Genomic DNA, 18,923 nt, shown 5'->3' with positions numbered 1-18,923 from the left:
AGCAGCCTAAAAATAGTAACAAAATTAAGCAATATGACTTTTTTTTCTCTTGAAAGGATTATAAATCAGGCCAGAGAGTACCAACCTGTTGACACCGGCAGCCACTTTTAAAATTACTAGTGTTACTTACATGCTGAATAGCCAGATAAATGTAATTTGCATTCAGTGTATGCCAACAGTGAAGTAGCAAGTTGCTTGTAGCATAATTTAAGTGCACCCAGTTTTATTATGTAAATAAAAAATACACATAAGAAAATAAGAACATAAACATTTGAGAAACAAGAGGAGACTATTCAGTCCATTGGGCTCATTTGTGAATATGTTGATATTGTAGTGTTGTGCTCATTGGCACTGACTCAATGGATACTTGCTCTTTTAAGTAAATTTCTGTCTTTTGGAAGACTGCTTGCCATTGCTGCACTAGTTGAATTTTGTGTGACTATGGTAGACGTGCCCTTTTTATAGGCTCTTTTAAACCTGGCAAAGAAGCTACTCATTTGAATGATGGAATGTCACCCCATACTGTTCGTGATTCATCACTGTTGCAGTCACTATGCCGTCAATTGCAATGTATTTGCTTAGCAGATGCTTTTATCCAAAGTGACTTATATGAAAGGTCAACGTGATCAAGTAAACATCATTCCGGAGGATTGTTTGGGAACAAGCATTACAAGACAAGATTATCATCAAACGTGAAAAGCTCTGAGCAAAATTCAAGCTAGTTTCGATTCCTACAAAAAATATTTGACAGCTAATAAAAGAAACAGAAATTCACCAAACAAGAGTCTTCAAACACTTAACATGGCAAGTATATATTTTGAATGGAGGTGGTCAGCTCATTTAATTCCTCATTTCATAAGGTTGCTCATGTCAAGTGCCTAGACTAGGATTTGGTACTCCACAGAGGTGGCATCTCCACACCACCTTAATCAGAAGGCCTGAGTGGGTGAGAAGGGGAATCAGACCCCACAAGTGTCTCTATATACTGTATAAAAGTGCTGATCCACTGACTGCTCTTTAGGTTGCTACTGGAAGCAAATGTAGGAATCTGAAAAAAGGAGTGACATGTGTCCACCTTGGCTGATTGAAGACTAGATGTGCTGCTCAATTTCGGATTAACTGGAGCTCTAACTTGTTGTAATGTGTTGACAATGGTTAGTAAGACTGTTTCGGTGGAATGACCCTTCTTGAAGCCTGACTGATGAGGATCAAGCAGTTTGTTCTGTAGACAAACACTACAGGGTTTTAGATAGGAAGGAGAGGAGAGGAGAGGAGAGGAGAGGAGAGAGAGAGAGAGAGAGAGAGAGAGAGAGAGAGAGAGAGAGAGAGAGAGAGAGAGAGAGAGAGAGAGGTCTATAATTACCTACTTGAGATTGGTTGAGAGTGGGCTTCTTGAGAAAAACACATAGTAAGGATTGTTTGAAAAATGAAGGAAACGTTCCTGTGCTAAGTGAGGTTTTGACAATTTGTGTTATTTCAGAAATGAGTGAGAAGAGATAACTGAAAGGTGGAGATGTGAGGGGATGGAGTCAAGTGAACATGTAGTGAGGTAACTGGTGAGGAGGTTGGAAACTTCAGAGTGGAGAGAAGTGAGAAAGAGAAGAAGGTTTTGTTGCATCTAGGAGGGACCCCACTTGCTGGAAAGGATGATGAGAATTGACTGCTGATAACCTCCACCTTTTCCTTAACCCTAACCTTAATTTTCTGGAAAAAGGTAGCAAAATCATCAGCAATTAAGGAGGTTGAGGGCAGAGGTGGTGGAGGGTTGAAAAGAGAAGTGAAAGCAGAAAAAGATATACAAATATCAGAAGTGTTGCAAATTCTGTTTTGAAAGAAGCTTATCTTAGCATTGGTAGAAGCAGAGGAGAGTGATATCGTGATAATGAGTACAGTAACTAGTTCAATAAAATTGGTACTATATGAATGATCTTATTCCAAAGTTAATAATTACACAATGACACAAAGTAATTAATAATTCCCCAGTTCCCTAGGATATACACCTTGATGTCCCCACAGTCTCCTCGATCATGGATTAACCGACCAATAGACAGCAGTTTGTGAGGCTCCAGGACTTTGTGTCAGAATTTGAGGTTTGTATTACTGAAGCACCCCTGGGAACTGTCCTGACTTTACCTGTTTACCCTATATAAAACAGACTACAATTATAATATCAGTGCTTGCCATCTATAGAAACATCTCCACCATTGACTGCATTAATAATGGAGATGTGTTGGAGTACCTGAGGCTTGTGAAAGTCTTCATCTTGTGGTGCAAGGAGAACCACCTACAGCTCAACATCAGCAAGACAAAAGAGTTGGTGGTGGACTCAAGGAGCTCTTCACACCAGTTATCATTCAGGGGGAGGATGTGGAAGTAGTGCAGAGCAAAGTACCTGGAGGTTTGCATAAATAGTAAACTGGACTGGTCTGACAACACAGAGATCCCACAGAGTCTCATGATGTCCCACAGGGCAGCTTGATCAATTGAGTCAAATGCTTGAACACCTGGATGCCATCATGAAAAATCTTCTCCTGCCACGTGATGAGGCTGTGTTTTGGAGCACTTTAATCCATAGGCTCATTCCTTCACCTTGTGATAAGATGCCCCTCTGGGGATCTTTTCTGCTTATTGCTATCAGGCAGTCAATTGCTACCTCCCGATGTCCTAGACTAAATGCTTACACTCTTTAAATTTATTTTTGTTATTTCTGCACAATACTTTTATTTACTTAATGTATCAAATGATTAATTGCTTTTTCTGTGAATTTGTATCTTTTTTTGTTTTTGCTGATGTATACATCTAAATCTCTTCTTGGGGTAAAAAAAAACTTTATTTCATCTAATTTAATTTAATATAATTTTTATTTACAGATAACATTTTCTTTTCATTACACACACACACACATATATTTATTTAAATGCACATCAGTTCTTCGTACTTTAAGAAGTACAACCCCGCTTTTGTGTGCTGGAGCATACGCGGAACTATTCTACTCAGAATATTAGGGGTCAGACGATTTGATTACATCGGTGAACGTGAAACCGGAAACGGACATAGAAACTGTCATTTTAGAATGGAGGTGGTATTTAGCGTTTCATAGTTCGTGGTACTTTGCTCTTTAATTAATTGTGATATGTGAAGTTGACTGGAAGACAATAAACCAAAAATCTGGTTAAGGAATTTAAACATGGAAAAGGAAAAGATACGTCGGCGACCATCTCCTTCCCCAGAGATACCTGTGACCAAAATCAAGATTAAACAGGAGAAATTGAGTCCAGTGAGGCCAAAAAAGCCTCGGCGCTCGAGTTCAGTTTCAGACCGTGGCAGCGAAAGTCCACCACCGCGGAGAAGGCGACACAGTAGGTGGGGATTGTTCAGAGATCAACAGCGTTGAGTCGCGCGTTAAGCCTTTTAAAGTTTGGACTGACGGTAACATTTTTATGGATATTGTATGTTTTTTTTTAATTTTTCATCAAAGTTAACTTTTAAGGGCAATGCAATGCATTTACAAAGACTGCACTCGGGATCTTTCGAATGTATGAAGTTTATCTGAATCCGAAAGCTCATTAAGTTAAAGTAAATATTGTTAACAAACGAGTGGGAACAGTTACAGGGAAGCGCATCATTATGATTTTTATGTTCGGTTATACCTTTTGGTTCTCTAAAACTTGAAATGTAGTAACTTCACAGCGTTCTTATTAATTACTTAATGAACGCTTTGAAATCATTTAAGTGTGTTCTGGCGCCTCCTGACTCGCCGATACTAGAAACGTGATACACAGTTCGAGTCATCTTGCATAACGACATCAAGATGTTGAACATTTTTGGACCTCCAATTTTTTGATCCTCTAGACCCAAACAATTCCATATTTTTAAACCATTTTTGACCCACATTTTGAGGAAGAAATTACACAGAGTAAACCAATAGGCGCTAAGAAGGACTTGAAGTTGTAAAAACCGAGCCAGGGGTTCACCCTGTAATGGGATACGAGCAGTCAAAGATACTCCTTTTCACAAAACTTTGGGGAAAAAAATGGGGATCGGTAACATGTGGCATGTTGTTTTATGCTATTTAAAGGTTGCTGATCATGAATATAATATTTTTGGTATTGGTGGACATGGCCGTTTAAGAGCCACTCCGAGAAGGTTAAAAATTGCAAATGACTTTGTCTATAGTCTGTAGTAGTCCACAGCTGGTATTTCAATGCCCTAATTGGACTTTTCAGGAATTGCTTTCTCAGTGCCACTTGCCCTGTCAAACCTGCAGCACAATGTCTCCTCTTCACCATAGAAACTGAGACATACTTTTTTCAACCACTGTTAAGCTCTTCTTGAAGCTGTTGAGCTGTGAGATGCCTATCATGCAAGCTGGTGACCCCCAGAAACTTGTCTTCTGTTTGGGCTATGACTTTGGATCTGCCAGGTCTTTTCTTGTCAGAATTTCCTCCAGCTTCCAATTGCCTTTGGATTGTGTAGGACAGGGGTAGGCAACGTCGGTCCTGGAGTGCCACAGTATGTGCAGGTTTTTGTTCCAACCCAGTTCCTTAACGAGAACTCAATTATTGCTGATGAAGCACATATTGCTTAAGTGACATTTTAATGCTTCATTTTAGTGGTCTCGCTTGTTAAGGTTCTCCAACCTTAATTGCTTATTTCAATCTTAAACTGCTGCATTCAGTGTTTTAATTGCTCCTTATTAGCAATAAGATGTAAAACAGGAGTAGGCAATGTCGGTCCTGGTGAGCCGCAGTGGCTACAGGTTTTCATTCAACCCAATTGCTTAATTAGAAACCAATCATTGCCAATCTCAGACCTTATTTAATTTTATGGTTTGTTAGTCTGTGCAATGTAAGGCTTTTATCGTAGATTTTTTTTTCCTTTCCAAGGATATCATCCAAATGATTTGAAGCCTAAAACAGATCATTTTCAGTATGTCACATTTTTCTATTAAGTGTTTTATTAAATCAAACCGTGCATGATGAACACACACAGATGTAATTGGAAAAAAGCTAGCTGGAGAACTGCTGGCTGCTTTGTCTTTTACATCTTATTGCTAATAAGGAGCAATTAAAACACTGAATGCAGCAGTTTAAGATTGAAATAAGCAATTAAGGTTGGAGAACCTTAACAAGCGAGACCACTAAAATGAAGCATTAAAATGTCACTTAAGCAATATGTGCTTCATCAGCAATAATTGAGTTCTCGTTAAGGAACTGGGTTGGAACAAAAACCTGCACATACTGTGGCACTCCAGGACCGACGTTGCCTACCCCTGGTGTAGGACACCATACTCACTGACACTTTGATTTTTTTTTTTTTTTTTTGCAGTTTCTCTAAATTAAATCCTACACGTCTAAGGGTAATAATGGTGTGTCTCATTTAATTTGTTTTTCGTAGTTTTCTTTCCATTATCACTGGAATATTGTCCAAGTAGTACTGTACTTCAGAGGGTGTAGTTAAACAGTCTGTTCCAACTCTGCTTTAAGACAGGCGGGAGGGTTTTTAAGTAATCATCAGGAGTTGAGATGCCTGTGCAAATCGTTAGCTTCATCTTGCAAGGTTAATTTACTTTAATTGCTGCAGCACATCTGTAGGTTGTAACCTATTAGTTGTTCCCTGAGGAAGGCCCATTTGTAATATTCTGAAATTTTCTTTTCTTCAGTTTTTGCTAACCTAAACTCTAAATTTAATCCTCTGGCAGTTTACTGCTTACCTTTTCATAATTTTTGGTCATTCATTGATTTTCAGCTGATTGAATTTGAAGAAAAACTGAGGTGTTGTAAAACTTGTGATTGGTAGTGGATCTGTATTCTTTATATATACACTTTTATTCCTTGTTTGAACTCACCAGGGTTCAGAATCATTAAGATGTTTCTGTTGTTGAGTCAGCCAGAATGATGTACCATATTTCCTGATTTAATGCTACCGTCTAATATTGTCCTTGATGTCTACAGCCTGTCTCAACCTTAGTTTCTGATGTTCCTGCAGTTTCTCAATAGTCCAAACGTTCTTCACACTACCAACAGAATTGAAATTTAAAACCGTGTTACAAGTATGAATTCTTGCTTATCAAAGATTTTAAACTTAATGCAATATCTTCTTTGCACCTCATTTACAGAATTTGATTAAATTTATGTCTTAACTTTATGCCTAATGAAGCAGTGGGCCATGGCCACTGTGAAACTGCTTTTAGTATACAATACTGCCATGTATATGTATACCACCACCCTATTCACTCGCCTTTGAAAATACCGATTTATTCATTTATTTTGACATTTCATGCTTCATTGTCCTTTCACCTCATAAGCTTGGCTGTCATTTTCTCCTGTTTCATACGTGTCTTTTCTTATAAGTCGTCTTAGTTAATTTTTTCATAGGTTATCAGAGTGGGGAGGCTGTGCTGTGGGGAATATTTATGGTTTTCATGCTGAAGAAGCAAAAGTTGTGTATGATGAGTCAGTGAATTTGTTTCAACAACATTTATTTATGTAGCACATTTTCATACAGGCAGTGTAGCTCAAAGTACTTTACAAGACAAAAAGAAACTTATATGAAATGAAAAACAAACAAGATTAGGCAGTAATATTAAAGAATAAGTAACAAAGGCAAAATGTAAGATCAGATGGCCAGGAGGACAGAAAAAACAAAAAACAAAAAAAACCCTCCAGTTAGGCCTGAGAAAAAAATAAAATCTGCAGGGGTTACAAGGCCAATAAGACCGCCCAGCCCCCACTAGGCATTCTACCTAACCTAAATGTTCGTAAAGCAGTCCTCTTTGTTTTCAGGCTTCACATAATAGTAATTATTGATTTCGGTCTTGTGGACAGCTGAGTCACCTGCTTTCAATCCATCAACACAGGGTGCATGGTGCCTTGATTAGGTGGTGGCAGCGCAAATCGCCACCACAGGAGAACCCGAAAAAACAGTAGAGAATAATGGAGATTAGTACAGATTGTGGATCCCTGAAAAACATAATTCTATGCCCATATATTCTATAAGGAAATACAACTATAATGTAGCTACGAAAAAACAAAAAATGTAAAAAATTAAAATAATGGGTTTTTAGCAGTTTTTTTTAAAGTGATCCACGGTACTAGTTTGGTGAATTTCTGTCGTTAAATATTCCAGGTTTTGGGTGCAGCAAAAGTCTTCCCCATCACTTCTTCTAAGTTTGGCTCTTGAAATTATAAGCAGACCTCCATTTGAAGATCTAAGGTTATGACTTGGGGTGTAAGGGGACAGGCATTCCAAAATATAGGATGGTGCCAGATTATTTAAGGCTTTGTAAGCCATTAGTACTATTTTAAAGTCCTTTCTGAATGACACTAATGATGCTAAAACTGGTGAGATGTGTTCAAATTTTCTTTTTTTAGTAAAGATTCTGACTGCCGCATTCTGCAGTAATTGCAACCAATTGGTATGCTTCTTAGGTAGTCCTGTGAGGAGTGCATTACAGTAATCTAGTTGACTCAAGACAAAACTGTGAACTAATTTTTCAGCATTGTGTAAATTAATAGGAGGTCTAACTTTTGTTATATTTTGCTATAAGTGAAAAAATGCAAACCTAGTGATCTGGTTCATATGTGATTTAAAGTTTCGCACACTACTGCAATAAATGCTATGCTAACTAGTATGTGATGTATCACTCGGCACAGAATTTGTGCTTGAATGAACTTGGCTAACTTTACTACACAATCATATGGGGACTCATCACAGACAGTTCCACAGCCCAGTTTGGGTTGAAACCCATAGTTTAAGAAACACTGCTTTAGAGGCAGTCAATAGTTAGCCTATCATACAAACCATTGAAATTTGGAAATAAAATGAGAGTGCAAAGAGAAAATCTAAACCGAAACGAGAAGAATATTTAAAATCCACAGTTCCTGGGCTAGTATTTAAATTCAGGGCTCTGGTGCTGAACTTGTCATGAGCTGTTACAACAAACAAGTGCACAATCTCAAAAATGTATAAAACACAGACTAATGACCATTACAAAGTCTGTTATAACACTAAATTAGTTCATATTTTGAGTAAAATGTGTAAAAAAATATTATATTTCATGTTTTTTTATTGCTGAGTAACCTTGAAATCTAAGAAAATGTATTTTTCATTTAATAATGTTTAAATGGTGGCAAGAGTTTTCAGATTTGGGAAATATCTTTTGTAATGTCAGGTACATTTCACTGTCAAAGCATGTTTTAATATGCTGGTTTTCGGGTAGACTTTGGTTAATCACAATATTTAACATGTTGTTTAAAAGATTGGTGTAGTGGATTATTTTTATATCTGCTGAGGTAAACTAAAAAGTCAAGCAGCAGTAAATTTACATTTCCACATTTTGTCCTATCAGAGGATATACACAGCAGGGAATTTTGAAGGCTTCATGGTAAAAAAAAAATAGTGTGGCAACTGCTGGCTATGTGACTATTTGTGAATGTGCAAGCCAGAGATAAAATAAAATAAGAATAAATTATAGATAAAAAAAAAAAAAAATGTTTTTAGTTATGAGCTGAGAACCAAATAAACCATAGTAAATATAAGGTCTTTGTGTCCAGCTTTTTTATGAATGTTAAAACCTGTTCCTGAGATAATCATTTAGTTTCCATATTTCATGTCAGAAAAAGTTAAATATTCAATTTGTTTTGTTAAGGGTGTTGTGTACAAAGTTGTGGTGAAAACGTAACATACACTTCTATAACAAACATGTATGTCAGGGCAGTATTGGGATTCCAATAATTTCTACAATCGTTTTTTACTGTGGCATAGTGATTGTGCATCACATCTTTATTACAAAAAAAGAAAAGAAATTTAGCACACAACTTTTAATTTATTGTGGGTTTTCTGAAACAATCACAGGGTCGAAAACCTATGTAAAGCTACTTAAATTATTAAGTGGTGCTGAATGTTCTAAATTATTTTCCAACTTGGTACCTCTTAACTCCCTATTAATGATAATAAATGACTACAGCTGGTAATTCTCTGTGTTGCCATTAAAGGGCTTGTTTGACAACATTCATTGGATTGACCAGCGCACATAACAATGGAGAGGTCAATGGAGCTAAATAATAAACACTTATTTATTACAAAAAATAAAATGTATGTTGTGCAATCAGTACTGCCACAGAAAAAGCAGTTATAGAAATACCATATTTACATGTGTACCACGCGCACATTTTTTCCCAAAAATTTGCATTAGAAAATCAGGTGTGCGTCATACACAAGGAAATGTTTTTCTGTAATGTTTACTTCTTCTGCTTGGGCTCTCTCGCTTGTTCTCTGTCTCTCGCGCGCGACGGAAGAAAGAGAAACTTTCATCATGCAACAAAAACAGAAGGGCATTTAGTGGAAAACGTGCCCTAAACGCTTCCTATACAATCACAACGCGTGTCGTACACGGGGCAAAACAGGTTTTCGTGATTTCCTTTGTAAAAATTAGGGTGCGCGTCTTACACGAGGGCGCGTGGTAGACAGGGAAAAAAACGGTAATTGAAAATTCAATAATGCCCTGAATAAATGTCCGTTATATGAATGTATGTAAGCTTTTTACCTCAGCTGTGTGATATATAGTGTGAATATGTAACCTGTATCTTCCATGTGTTTCTTTGGTTTAATCCAAGCTTATTAAGATGATGGTAAGTTGTCAAAACATTCCCCACTGTAGTCACATAAGTTCATTATGTCTGTTACTTGCATACTGCTTGTTTAATTGTATTTATTCATTCTACATTAGGTGTTTGTGTATAATATTACCATATGATGTTTAGAAAAGTAAAGGAATCCGTGTTACCACTTGAGCTTTATAATGACCACAGTGGGGCATTTGTTCTTACTCTACTATGAATTATTTCATTTTTTGTGAAAGATGATGGTATGAGAATTTACATGCTTGCAGTTATTTTAAGATCACATGAGTCATGGTGCACCCTGAAAATCCACACCTTAAACTTCTAAAACATTAAATATTATTTTTTTTTTTTAGATCACCAGCTAGAAGGAGAGACAGGTCCCCTAGGAGGAGTAGTAGGTCACCTAGAAACAGGCGAAGCCGGAGCCCACGATTTACAGATACCAAAATAAAGCCGGTAATTCAGTCTTAAATCTTATTTTTCAGATGCAGTTTTAATATTATGTAACTTCGATTTTATATTAAATGCATCTTTATACCTATTGCTTTGGTGGTTTTGAATGAAATAGCATTAAACTATCATAAAATAAGTTCTTAAATGCCAAAGGTCTGTAAGTGTTTTGCAGTTAGCCTCCATATTTCCCATTGGGATTAATAAAGTATCTATCTATCTATCTATCTATCTATATTAGAACTTAAGCAAGGAATGTAACTAATGGTATAGTTATTCCCCGCCATATTATAGTTACACTTACCACTTATAAACAAAACCCCATGTATGCTTAGAGTTTTTTAACAGTTACAGCAAATGCATTTTGTTGATTTCTTTGCTCACAGATCTGCTGACGGATTTTCTTATTGGGTTATTAGTTTATTGTTTATTATATTAAAAATGACAAGTATTTTCCCTAAGAGCAGCCATGATTGTTGCCTCTAATTTGATTTACTTTTTTGGAAGCAAAATGTGATTCTATGATCAAGATTAATCATTGAGCTTTTCAAGCTTTATTTTAAAACATAATAGGTCAATTGAAACAAAATTGCAAAATTAGTAAGAATATACAATATTATGAAACAGTAATAATCTAAAGATGGATATCCATACTACCAAACTCTAAACTAGTCTCAAGCATACTGTATATAGTATAAAATAGGAGATATTTGTTATGATTCATTTATCATATGTTTTTCATAATGCCAACAATAATTATAATACTTAAGTTAGAAAATGTAAAAGTAAGCTTTGCAGTTTTCCTCCCAACCATTTAACATATAAAGGAGTGCATGTGAAACCTCAAGTCTGTAGCACAAGAGAGCACTGCATTTTGTTGCTAGTTGTATAAAGCCCATTGCATGACACAAACTTTTGAAAGATTTTCAGATGTAAACTTTACATGGTCTTAGTGAGTTGTAGACAGTCACTGTGCACTACTGTGACAGCCGGCAATGTAGTTTTGACATCTCCAGTGACTAAAATCAGTTTGCAACTTGTTCAGACAATCAGTCGTAGGTATGTGTTCTTGTTTGTATGAGAACTCTGTCAAAGCCCATAAGCATTCAGATGGAAATACAGTGCATCTACAATTAAAGAAGGAAAACAGTTGTTTTGAATAGGGAAGACAGAACAACATAATGAAAAAAGATGGACCGAGACTGTGGCTTAACTCGCCCAACCTGGAAAAGATTTGTACAGTCAATAATACTGTCAGGCAGTACTTTCGTTGGTTATTGGAGTGCAGCGAGTTTGAAATTCTCTCAGGTTGTAAGTATATAGTCTGCTGTCCCTGTAATTCCTAGCAGTGTAATTTGACACCCTAAAAGCAACAAGATTCAGTACCTGCATTCGTTAAGTCTGACATGCTGCCCAACTATAAGTCGTGTAATATTGTCACTCTGCCTAAGGTAGTTAAGAATAGTAGTAACCTGAGTAGTTGTGCCTTGTAGCATCAGAAGATATATTTTTATGAAAACCTTGGAAGATATTGTTAACACTTTTTGCTACCAAATTAGAGAATTCTTCCTTCGCTTTGAATGTGATTTTTCTAAAAATGAGCTTTACTGGGGTGCAGCCAAAGTTTAATCTTTTTTTTTTAAACAGTAGAAAAGATTGCCCGGCATTTTCTTTTTGAAACTGCTGCACTTACCATATAATTTTTAATCACAGTAATTTGGTGTTTTTTAAACAGTGTTATTTAATGTTTGCATTGGAGTGTTTCATGCTCACAAACTGAGAAAGACACAATTGTAAACAGTGGTGTGTTTGTATACAGTGCTATATTCTCTTTTTAACTATTTAAAGAGCAAACTTTGGCATTTAAAATGAATCTGTACTTGCTAAATAAATGTTAATGTCAAATTTTGTACTTTATCATTGATATATTACAATCCCAAGTAATGTTCATGTGTGCGTAAGTTCTAGTATTGTTTTTATTGTGCTATCTCGAATGCTTACAGGCCAACACACAAGTGTTCAGGTCTGCTGTGTTACAGTAAACAATTAGTAAAGCATTAGTAGTAAAGCAAGCAACTTTGCTGTTTCTGATACTTTGACTTTCTAATGTATTATAGAATCAATATTTAAGTACTACCATCATTTAAATTAATATTTGTGATATTGTAATATGTTTATGGATATGCTACTACTGTATAAACTTGCCTCCACCCCAAAACAGAAGGCAGGTTCAATAAGAGGATTTTATGTAATGTTAAAATTTTCATTAGTCATCTCATTTATCTTACTTGATTTTTATTCATTATAGTCCAACAATTAAATGCAGAGTTGTTTATCAAAGTTTACTGTGATTAATCAGATTCTTACAATTTGCTCAAATAAGCCCACAATATAAGTTTCTTATTAAAACAAAAGTCAAGTTTATTATGTTTTACATAGTACAATGAAATTCATACTTGAATGTCTCCTTAGACATCTTGCAAAAATACAGTACAAAGAATAAATAAATGTATACTTAGCATGCCACACAATATATGTTCAATATTTTTTTTGCAAGTATTATGTATCTATACAATGTTTTTTTCTGCAGTATTTAAATCTTTATAATTGATAGTTCAACCTTACAACATGTGGGTAGTATCCCTGAATCTATTACTGTATTGCGAATGCCAGTTGCCATATACCTTTTGCCAGAAGGGATGAGTCAGAAAACAGCTGTATAGGATGGCTGAGGCCTTTAATTATACTGTTTACCATTTCAAGATTGCAATTATTATATACATCCCAATGAGAAGGCAGGTGGTGCTAGTAGTATTGTGTACTGCCTTCAACACCCCTTGCAGTGCTTTATGATGTTCAGCCGATCAGGTGCCATAATAAAATGTTATGCACCTTTTGTGGGAAGACTCCACTGTGCACCTGTAGACATTTGTGAGAAAAGATGGATAAATGTGAGCTGTCCTCTGTTGTCTGAGGAAGTAGAGGCACTGGTTTTAAAAGACAAGGCGAGCCTATACTCAGTTCTTGCCAAAATATAGTAGCTCCGTGTTTTTGTTACAGTTGATGTCCTAATTAGACATTAATGTTTGCTGTTGCCTTTTTCACTTAATTGTAGTTGGCCTGGTTTGGTTTTCTTTATTTTAAATCTGTGAAGTTAATGACAATATAGGTTTTACTTTTCAGGGAAATTCAGTTTTATTACAGTCACAGCTTTCTGTGTATAGTCTGCTTTCTAGTTAATTTACTTGGACAGTATATGGTGTAGTTAGTAGTGCTGCTGACTTACAGATCCAGTGTCCTGATATTGAGCCTTACACCCTGACATTTGCCCCGTGTCTGAATGAGTTTTCCTCTCATATCCTTAAGACATGCTAGTTAATTTTCAGTTCCAGATTGGCCCCCATGTGGTTGTGAATGAACATAGTGATGGACTGGCACCCTTTCAGATGCTACTTCCTGTCTGTATCTCATCCAGTGGTACTGAAAATTTCCAGCCTCTGTTAACCCTGAATTGGACCGAGCATTTTTGAGAATTTTATGTTTGGGTAGTAATCTAAAATTATTTAAGGAGTGCACTAACCAAAAATGGTAGATATACTGTATATATTTATGATCTGTATGGTTTGTATTGAGGGTTGGAAAAAATAAATAACCCTTGTGTTTTCGAGGAGAATGGTTGATTGTCCATTGAATGAGGGGGGGGAAAGGTGGATCCTCTTGTCCAAAAGTTCAATCCTATTTGTATGCACTTTACATTTGTCCACAACTCTGATTTTTGTGAATGCATGTAAAAATGTTTTAATAAAAAATGCATGCATTTTGAATGTTGTGAGCATACAACAGGGTAATTGGCATCTGGATTATGCCTGTTTTATAATCAAATTTGTGATTTGTTTTCCCTAATAACTTAAGATTAAAAATGTTCCTAGCTATCACTACAACAGGATAAGTAACAGATTGGGATGCACCAGACAGGTTTTTTGTTTTGGCCTGATACTAATCAACCTCCTGTTTCTAGAATTCCTATAATCCTTTTAAAAATGATAAAACCTTAAAAAAAAAATTTTTGCACTAAAGCCCTGCATAATCAGCAGTGTAGAAGCCTTATGTTCTATATAATATTGCTTATACACATCATCAATAAACACTAGTGTCCCAGTGCCACTGGCAGCCATGCACGCCCAAGCCATCACACTGCCTGCACCGTGTTTTACAGATGGTGTGGTATGCTTTGGATAATGAGCTGTTCCACGCCTTCTCCATACATTTTTCTTGCCATCATTCTGGTAGAGGTTGATCTTGGTTTCATCTGCCCAAAGAATGTTTTTCCAGAACTGTGCTAGCTTTTTTAGATGTTCTTTAGCAAAGTCCAATCTAGCCTTTCTATTCTTGAGGCTTATGAGTGGCTTGCACCTTGCAGTGCACCCTCTGTATTTACTTTCATGCAGTCTTCTCTTTATGGTAGACTTGGATATCGATACACCTACCCCCTGGAGAGTGTTGTTCACTTGGTTGGCTGTTGTGAAGGGGTTTCTTTTCACCATGGAAATGATTCTGCGATCATCCACCACTGTTGTCTTCTGTGGACGTCCAGGTCTTTTTGCGTTGCTGAGTTCACCAGTGCTTGCTTTCTTTCTCAGGATGTACCAAACTGTAGATTTTGCCACTCGTAATATTGTGGCAGTTTCTCGGATGGGTCTTTTCTGTTTTTGCAGCTTAAGGATGGCTTCTTTCACCTGCATGGAGAGCTCCTTTGACTGCATGTTGTCTGTTCACAGCAAAATCTTCCACATGCAAGCACCACACCTCAGATCAACTCCAGGCTTTTTATCTGCTTAATTGATAATGACATAACAACGGACTTGCCCACACCTGCCTTGAAATAGCCTTTGAGTCAATTGTCCAATTACTTTTGAGCCCCTGAAATGAAGGGATTGTGTTAAAAAAAATGCTTTAGTTGCCTCACATTTTTATGCAATCGTTTTATTCACCCCACTGAATTAAAGCTGAAAGTCTGCACTTCAACTGCATCTGAGTTGTTTCATTTAAAATTCATTGTGGTAATGTACAGAACCAAAATTAGAAAAAACTTGTCTCTGTCCAAATATTTATGGATCTAACTGTATGTAGGGGAAAATTTGGCATATCCAAAGGTTATCTTAAATTCAAAATCACAGCAAAATGCTTAACTATTACTGACAGGTCCCTTTGTTGTACTTGCTGTACTTGCTGGCATCCTCTGGATGTCTAGCAAGAAAGCAGAATTTCAAATCTTATATGCTTTAATGATAACTAAATTTACTCCTGTAGTAGATATGAATAACCATGGATTTCTTCAAAAATCTGCCTTGAGACATCCCTTTCATTTTGTCATATTTGAACTAGAAAGTTTTATTTCTTCTATAACTTTCAAATTGTTTGGCAGACTGAAATCACAAGCTCTAAAAACCTGTAAGCAGTGTGTGTGTGTCTCTTTCTCTCTCCCTTGCTACCACGTACGATCTGAATCATGGATTAAAAGGTATTTTATGTGCACCTTGTGCACTAGGGTAGTTAGCTGTTTGAGTGAAGCAACATTGTGTTTACAAATTGGGGCACTTGGGTTGTTGGTTGTAAAGCTATACCCAGTCCTAACATTTGCCACTTTTGAAGAGGCAGTAGTTATTCAACAGTGAAGTGCTTCAGGTAAGGGTTAATCAAAGGTATCCTTTGTAAAGGTATGATTTTCCAAGGCAGGTATATAACTAACCATAATCAAGGGAGAGTTATAGAAGAGCATTTCCATTGACTTCATTAATATAAATAATTCATAATTGTAATGTGTAAAATGAGTTCAGTATCATAATGTATTTAAAAAAAATCTGTTAGTTGGTCTACCTCACTCTTAGAGATTATTTGTTTACCTGGGGTAGAATAGTATTTTTCATTGTCATTTTAATTTTGGTTTAATTTATCATATACTAATATGTGTTTAGTTAAAACCTAGTAATGCATTCTGCAGCATTTCAGTTTCACTCATTCAATGACTACATTTGGTTTGCAACCAATTCTGCCTCCCCACCCCCTTTATTGTTTCATTATTGGGCTGTGATGAATAATGTCTTTTGAGGACAAAGATAGTGTATAAAAAGACTGTGTGGAAGAGTCTTCTGTGAACCAGATATACTTCAAATATTTGATTACAAGCTGGGCATTTTTTCATTTAGTTATTATATCAGATTTCTTAGATTTCGTTTATAAACTGTTTATAATTGCAATTATAAACAATCAATAATTTCTAGGAAGAAATTGTGCAGAGATGCAGTAGTTTTCAGATTTACATCAGAAGTTGGACTGAAGTTGCATTGCACCTCCAATAACCTTTTAATAATTTTGATTTTTTTAATAATATAACAGGAACGTGAAGAACATCCCCGAATCAAGAATGAATGGAGGCACAGAGACCGCTCAGATGCATCGAATGACAGGAGAATCAAAGAGGAATCTAAAACGTGGCACAGGGGGAGGGAAGATGCATCTGATGAAAGAAGGAGGAACAGAGATGCCCATATTTTTCAGCAGCAGCAAAAAGAGAGAGAAAGGAACAATGAAAGAAGAAGAGAAAAGCGCAACAGAGAAGAAGATAATCTAGAAAATGTTGAATTTGGTGATGACGGAGAGAAAGATGAAAATTCTACCAATAAAGAACTACCAAATTTTGAGCTCTCTGGAGCTTTGGTAGAAGATACCAATACATACCGAGGAGTGGTAATCAAATATAATGAACCTCCAGAAGCCCGTATTCCAAAGCGAAGATGGAGACTCTACCCCTTTAAAAATGATGAACCTCTTCCAGTGATGTACATTCATCGCCAAAGTGCATACCTTTTTGGAAGACAAAGACGAATTGCTGATATACCCATTGATCACCCATCCTGCTCTAAGCAGCATGCAGTTTTTCAGTACAGGCGAGTTCTACATTTCTGCATTAGAAAAAATCATTTCAGAGAAATGAAAAATCAGTTGTTTTATTGCTGTTTGTTGCAAAGAAAATTGAATCCCTATTTTGCATTTCTCTCATTAAACCAAGAAAACAACTTCCACAATATAATTCAATAATATAAAAATACAACAAATGTCCCAGGAAGAGTAATTGATGTATTTTATTCAGCAGTTGTTATTCAGTGATGTTTCTGTCAGGAATTGTTTGCTCTCTTTGTTTGTTTAATCAGGGAACCAGTTTATCATTCACTGGTATCATTCAGTTTATCATTCACAAAGATTTGGGAGAAAAAAAATCAAATTAATAGAGTAATTGTCATGTGGTATCATTGATATCCTAAGGAAAGGTATTATGATAAATGGAGAGAAGTTAGCCAAAGTGGAAGATGATTTGTTATACCCCTTTGTTAGAAAACTACTTCTAAAGAAAGTATACAGTACAGTCCTACTGCCTTATTAGAAATTCATATAAGCTTCATTATGAGATTTGTCTTCACCCAAAGGGGACCAGTAAACATAAGTGTCATGTAAGCTCACTGTCATTCTTCCCAAGTTGGTGGCACTGAATTAGCATTTTCTAAAATAATATTAACATTTTTGCTGGTCATTGTGTTTAAATAAATAAGCTGCATCTTCCAGTCTATTGCAAAACTCACTGTCATCCATATACCACGGACTAAGCTATTTAAAGAACAGTCACAAAATCAACAGTTTAATAATTGTCTCTTTGTTTGTGTGTCTAGGTTGGTTGAGTTCACACGCTCTGATGGCACAGTTGGCAGAAGAGTAAAACCTTACATCATTGATTTAGGATCTGGCAATGGCACATTTCTTAACAACCAGCGTATTGATCCTCAACGATACTATGAAATGAAAGAAAAAGATGTGTTGAAATTTGGGTTCAGTAGCAGAGAATATGTTTTGTTACATGAAGCTTCAGACACATCAGAAGTGGACAAAAAGGAAGATGATGATTATGAGGACGACGAATAAACTGTAGGCTTGAGACTAGCAGTGGAATATAATGGGGGAAAAAAAAAGTCAAGAATTGCGAGACGAACACTGATCCCGGGTCTCAGGTTATCTGTTTTATCATGCTTTTGACAGCAATTGTGAAACGGTGTTTCTTAAAAGAAAAAGGAAAAAAAAAAAACTTTTGCCAAACATATTTTATTTGGGTATACAAGCCTTGACCACAAGCATTGGAGTGTTTCACATTGTTTTTGCAAATCAACAGGAGACTCATTTATATTCAGAGAATTTCAAAATGCATTTGAAAACAAGGCATTTCTCATCAATTGTGATGTATCCATTGTAGTTTTTGTTTGGCATTTAGCATCATCTACCAAACAAGCCTAAAGTAAGCATTTGCAAATATTTATTTCTTGGGAGGCTGTTGATTTTTCTTTATATATTGAATTGACTTATTTTCTTTTTTTTTCTGCCTGTTTAGAATTTTTGACAGGCTTTAAAGACTATTTCCATATTCCCTGAACATTTTATATCGAAACAATTTAAAGAATATTTTGCATTTTTTATGTTTTATATAGTATTGTATATAAAAGAGGGCATTTCATTTTTTCAGGTGGTTTAACATGTAACAAAGTAAAATGTTTAGCTTATTTGAAAACAAAAAATAAATTGCTTTAGACGTAAAACTGTATTCGACCTTTTGTGATAAATTTGATTGGGATGGGAAACTATAGTATTAATGGTATGTTTTTTTTTTTTCTTCAGTTGAACTGTTTAATCTTTTTAAGACTTTTAAAGATTATTATGGTTATTAAATTATCTACCTATTTAACATGACTAATCCTGCTTTCCTGGCAAGGAGAGTACTGGGTAAGGTGATGAATTTCTGAATGT

General features: G+C 35.9%; 1 protein-coding gene across 1 annotated transcript; it reads left to right on the top strand.

Annotated features, from left to right (window-relative positions):
- The first annotated feature begins 3,040 nt into the window (after positions 1–3,040).
- snip1 (Smad nuclear interacting protein) lies at positions 3,041–18,715 on the top strand. The gene is made up of 4 exons (XM_028819806.2): positions 3,041–3,363; positions 9,980–10,082; positions 16,473–17,023; positions 17,801–18,715. The coding sequence occupies exons 1-4, from the start codon at positions 3,188–3,190 to the stop codon at positions 18,048–18,050; spliced, it is 1,080 nt and encodes a 359-aa protein (XP_028675639.1). The 5' UTR covers positions 3,041–3,187; the 3' UTR covers positions 18,051–18,715.
- The last annotated feature ends 208 nt before the right edge of the window (positions 18,716–18,923 follow it).

The sequence above is a fragment of the Erpetoichthys calabaricus genome, chromosome 14 (assembly GCF_900747795.2).
Source record: "Erpetoichthys calabaricus chromosome 14, fErpCal1.3, whole genome shotgun sequence".
NCBI lineage: Eukaryota > Metazoa > Chordata > Cladistia > Polypteriformes > Polypteridae > Erpetoichthys > Erpetoichthys calabaricus.
Note: the sequence above shows the minus strand (reverse complement) of the source record. Positions and strands in the feature narration are given on the sequence as shown.